Source organism: Salvelinus namaycush, unplaced genomic scaffold (assembly GCF_016432855.1).
Source record: "Salvelinus namaycush isolate Seneca unplaced genomic scaffold, SaNama_1.0 Scaffold322, whole genome shotgun sequence".
Lineage (NCBI taxonomy): Eukaryota > Metazoa > Chordata > Actinopteri > Salmoniformes > Salmonidae > Salvelinus > Salvelinus namaycush.
This window is the reverse complement of record NW_024060142.1, coordinates 211,210-216,962: the sequence shown is the minus strand read 5'-3', so window position 1 is coordinate 216,962 and position 5,753 is coordinate 211,210. Positions and strand designations below refer to the sequence as shown.

At 44.7% G+C, this 5,753-nt stretch overlaps 1 protein-coding gene across 1 annotated transcript in view; it reads left to right on the top strand.

Moving 5' to 3' along the window:
• The first annotated feature begins 277 nt into the window (after positions 1-277).
• The window catches only part of LOC120040091 (ubiquitin thioesterase ZRANB1), a 28,005-nt gene continuing 22,529 nt past the window's right edge, over positions 278-5,753 (top strand). The window contains exons 1-2 of the mRNA XM_038985350.1: positions 278-490; positions 3,680-3,833. Of these exons, the coding sequence (XP_038841278.1) occupies positions 278-490; positions 3,680-3,833 (367 nt within the window). The remainder of the gene's footprint in view (positions 491-3,679; positions 3,834-5,753) is intronic.

Here is a 5,753-nt window from a genome sequence, read left to right as displayed (position 1 = left end):
AGCCTACTCCTGGCTGCACAATCAATATCTCTGCGGAGACAAATAAAGTTTTAATGTAATATAACTTGTTCCGGGTCATCCCCAGTAATGAGTTCCTCCCTCCCTTTCCCTGTCTCTCCGGCTACCTTTAGACAGGAAGCCCAATTCTGATCTTCTTTTGACCAATCACATCAGCTCTTTTCAAAAGCAAAACATATATATAAAAAAAAAAATCTGAATGGGTCTGCCTGTCTAAATGTAGCCTAGGTTTCTACCTATGATTTAAAATGGAGACTAAATGGTAATAAATGTCTGTGCTGCAGGTGTGGTGGAGGGGAACATAGCTGCTGTCGAGGCCTACAAGTCGTCGGGCGGTGACATCGCCCGTCAGATGACTTCAGACGAGGTCCGTCTCCTGAACCGCGCCACTGCCTTCAACGATGGCTTTACGCTAGTCCACCTGGCCATCCGCTTCCAGAGACAGGACATGTTGGCTATCCTTCTCACTGAGGTAAAGTTACTTTTTTTTTTAAATACATAAGAATCAGGGTGAATGTCCAGATTCAAATACATTTTTTCCCCTCACATGGACCCGACTAGCTATATAGAACAGTACCAGTTATCCGAATGGCTCGAACGTAAAGTGATTACAAGTCAGGGAGACAAAGAATCCAGATGGAAAAAACAAAATGGCGTCTGACTCATGGCCAGACTTATCACAACTGTACTTCATATATAAACAAGCAACTGTACTCGTTCGTTTCCCGAGTCAGACATCTTGAAATCCAACATAAGTTTCCTGAAACGGGTCACATTTTTAAAAAAATTGCAAGTAGGACTTTTTTTTTTTTTTTTAACTAATCCAAGTACTCTTATAATCATATGTAGACATATGTAGACCATACGTCAGGACTACCGGGCATGATGACTCCTTGCTGTCCCCAGTCCACCTGGCCTTGCTGCTATTCCAGTTTCAACTGTTCTGCCTGCGGTTATGGAACCCCTACCTGTCCCAGACCTGCTGTTTTCAACTCTTAATGATCGGCTATGAAAAGCCAACTGACATTTATTCCTGATTATTATTTGACCATGCTTGTCACTTAGGAACATTTTGAACATCTTGGCCATGTTCTGTTATAATCTCCACCCGGCACAGCCAGAAGAGGACTGGCCACCCCTCATAGCCTGGTTCCTCTCTAGGTTTCTTCCTAGGTTTTGGCCTTTCTAGGGAGTTTTTCCTAGCCACCGTGCTTCTACACCTGCATTGCTTGCTGTTTGGGGTTTTAGGCTGGGTTTCTGTACAGCACTTCGAGATATTAGCTGATGTACGAAGGGCTATATAAAATAAACTTGATTTATAATTTAAAAAAAAAAAAGCAATGAGGCTGATGCAACATATCAGATCGTTTAGCTTAAAATGTTGATCCAGTTTTATTTATTCATATTATAAGATCAACAATACGCACATGGCTGTATGCGCAAATCTTCCAAATTGCAATTAGCGGGGAAACATTGTTCTCCAAAGCGGACCGCATGTGTGAGCGGTTTCATGTGACAGAGATGAAAATATCTGTTAGAAACTAAGAAAGGAGAGATATAAAGATGCTAGCGTGGGTACAACTAGCATAGAATATGGGAACATTTTGGTTTGTATTTATTATGGATCCCCATTAGTTCCTGCCAAGGCAGCAGCTACTCTTCCTGGGGTTTATTATGGATCCCCATTAGTTCCTGCCAAGGCAGCAGCTACTCTTCCTGGGGTTTATTATGGATCCCCATTAGTTCCTGTCAAGGCAGCAGCTACTCTTCCTGGGGTTTATTATGGATCCCCGTTAGTTCCTGTCAAGGCAGCAGCTACTCTTCCTGGGGTTTATTATGGATCCCCATTAGTTCCTGCCAAGGCAGCAGCTACTCTTCCTGGGGTTTATTATGGATCCCCATTAGTTCCTGCCAAGGCAGCAGCTACTCTTCCTGAGGTTTATTATGAATCCCCATTAGTTCCTGCCAAGGCAGCAGCTACTCTTCCTGGGGTTTATTATGGATCCCCATTAGTTCCTGTCAAGGCAGCAGCTACTCTTCCTGAGGTTTATTATGGATCCCCATTAGTTCCTGCCAAGGCACCAGCTACTCTTCCTGGGGTTTATTATGGATCCCCATTAGTTCCTGCCAAGGCAGCAGCTACTCTTCCTGGGGTTTATTATGGATCCCCATTAGTTCCTGTCAAGGCAGCAGCTAATCTTCCTGGGGTTTATTATGGATCCCCATTAGTTCCTGTCAAGGCAGCAGCTACTCTTCCTGGGGTTTATTATGGATCCCCATTAGTTCCTGCCAAGGCAGCAGCTACTCTTCCTGGGGTTTATTATGGATCCCCATTAGTTCCTGCCAAGGCAGCAGCTACTCTTCCTGAGGTTTATTATGAATCCCCATTAGTTCCTGCCAAGGCAGCAGCTACTCTTCCTGGGGTTTATTATGGATCCCCATTAGTTCCTGTCAAGGCAGCAGCTACTCTTCCTGAGGTTTATTATGGATCCCCATTAGTTCCTGCCAAGGCACCAGCTACTCTTCCTGAGGTTTATTATGGATCCCCATTTAGTTCCTGCCAAGGCAGCAGCTACTCTTCCTGGGGTTTATTATGGATCCCCATTAGTTCCTGCGAAAGCAACAGCTAATCTTCCTGGGGTTTATTATGGAACCCCATTAGTTCCTGTCAAGGCAGCAGCTACTCTTCCTGGGGTTTATTATGGATCCCCATTAGTTCCTGCCGAGGCAGCAGCTACTCTTCCTGGGGTTTATTATGGATCCCCATTAGTTCCTGCCAAGGCAGCAGCTACTCTTCCTGAGGTTTATTATGGATCCCCATTAGTTCCTACCAAGGCAGCAGCTACTCTTCCTGGGGTTTATTATGGATCCCCATTTAGTTCCTGCCAAGGCAGCAGCTACTCTTCCTGGGGTTTATTATGGATCCCCATTAGTTCCTGCCAAAGCAGCAGCTACTCTTCCTGGGGTTTATTATGGAGCCCCATTAGTTCCTGCCAAGGCAGCAGCTACTCTTCCTGGGGTCTATTATGGATCCCCATTAGTTCCTGCCAAGGCAGCAGCTACTCTTCCTGGGGTTTATTATGGATCCCCATTAGTTCCTGCCAAGGCAGCAGCTACTCTTCCTGGGGTTTATTATGGATCCCCATTAGTTCCTGCCAAAGCATCAGCTACTCTTCCTGGAGTGTAGCAAAAATTAAGGCAATTATACAATTTTAAAAACATTACAATACATTCACAACATATTTAAAAACGCATTAAGTGTGTGCCCTCAAGCCCCTACTCTACTACCACATATCTACAACACACAACCCATGTGTAAGTGTGTGTATAGTGGGGGTGTTCTTTAATGGAAGCCTCTCAACATAATCTAGGTAGAATCCCTCTCAACATAATCCAGGTAGAATCCCTCTCAACATAATCCAGGTAGAATCCCTCTCAACATAATCCAGGTAGAATCCCTCTCAACATTATCCAGGTAGAATTAGGAATTCCCCAGGGCAGCTGTTTAGGCCCCTTACCTTTTTCAATCTTTACTAATGACATGCCACTCACTGGCCTATGTATACGGATGACTCCACACTATACACGTCAGCTACTACAGCGACTGAAATGAAAAGCTGTCTTGTCATAATGAGTCTGTCCTCCCTCCATCCCCGTGCAGGTGTCCCAGCAGGCAGCTAAGTGTATCCCTGCCATGGTGTGTGGCGAGCTGACAGAACAGATCCGCAGGGAGATCGCTGCCTCTCTGCACCAACGTAAAGGAGACTTCAACTGTTACTTCCTCTCTGACCTGGTGACCTTCACACTGCCCGCAGGTGACCGACCTGCCCTGTCTTTAGTGTACATCTTGCTGTTTGTCCTCAGTGTTCCTCGGTGATGATAAATTGATGGTTATTAACAAGCTAAATGTCCGAGGGAGATTTGTTCATCATGATAAAAATTTGCAAAAGGACTGAAATGTTTTATCCAATTTCAAGTTGTTCTGTATATAAAATACATTTAGGAAGTATGTTTAAGTGTATAAATTAACAATGTAGGTTATCCTTGTAGTATAGTAGCTAGTCTTAGTGAGGGAGAGACTGCATCCAGTCTTGTAGTATAGTAGCTAGTCTTAGTGAGGGAGAGACTGCATCCAGTCTTGTAGTATAGTAGCTAGTCTTAGTGAGGGAGAGACTGCATCCAGTCTTGTAGTATAGTAGCTAGTCTTAGTGAGGGAGTGGGTGACTGCAGCCAGTCTTTTCCCGTCTGCATAATAACACACACACACACACACACACACACACACACACACACACACACACACACACACACACACACACACACACACACACACACACACACACACACACACACACACACACACACACACACACACACACACACACTGTAGAGTTCCTGGTTGTATTTTGTTACAGAGCAGCCTAGTATTTCTGTGCAGGCAGAGCTTGGCTTCAGGCCACTACAGTCTCTCTCTCTCAAGTCAAGTGTATTCACTATTGAGCCAGAGAATGGCCACCATTGTTCTCTTTTGTGTATGCAGTTTGCCATGCAGCTACTGTGGCTTCAGAAAGAATTCATACCCCCTTGACTTATTACACATTTTGTTGTTACAGCCTGAATTCAGAATGTTCCCCCCCCCCCCCCCCCCTTTTCTTTTTCCCAACCATCTAAACACACAATACTCCATCATGACAAAGTGAAAGACATGTTTTTCAGATTTTTTTGTTGTTGCAAATATATTGAGAAATTAAATCTCATTTACATAAGTATTCACACCCCTTTTGCTATGACACTCCAAATGGAGCTCGGGTTCATTCAATTTCCTTTCGTCGTTCATGATGTCACTGCTACTTTATTTGGAGTCCACCTGTGGACAATTAATAAATTGTTTGGACATGATTTAGAAAGAAACACACCTAAGGTCCCACAGTTGACGGCGCATGTTCGTGTAGAACCTATACCAGGAAGTCCATGGAACTTTCCGTAGATCCCTGAGAATTGTGACGAGGCGTATATCTGGGGAAGGGTATAAAACCATTTCTAGAGTGTTGAAAGTTTCCATAATTGGGAAATGGAAAAAATATTGAACTACCCAGACTCTGCCTAGAGCTGGCCGTCCGACCAAACTGAGCTACCGGGAAAGAAGGACCTTGGTCAAGGAGGTGACCAAGAACCCAATGACCACTCTGACAGAACTACAGAGTTCCTTGGCTGAGATGGGAGAACCTGCCAGAAGGACAACAGTCTCTACAGCACTTCACCTATCTGGGCTTTATGTGAGAGTGGCCAGACGGAAGCCACTCCTGAGAAAAAGGTACATGACAGCATACCTGGAGTTTGCAAATAGGCACGTGAAGGACTCATAGCTTAAAGCAAAAGATTCTGTGGTCTGATGAGACACATTGGATTTTTTGTTGTCCTGAATGAAAAGCGTTATGTCTGGAGAAAACCAGACACAGCTCATCACCCGTCCTACCGTGGTGCATGGCGGTGGCAGCATCATGCTATGGGGATGCTTTTCAGCGGCAGGGACTGGGAGACTGGTAAGGATGGAGGGAACAATGTATAGAGCCAAATACAGGCAAAGCCTTGATGAGAACCTGCTTCAGAGTGTAAACAACCTTAAAACTGTGGGGATTTACATTCCAACAGGACAATGACCCCAAGCTTACAGCCAAAACAACGCTGCCTTGACTTCAGAACAACAATGTCAAAATCCTTGAGTGTTCCAGCCA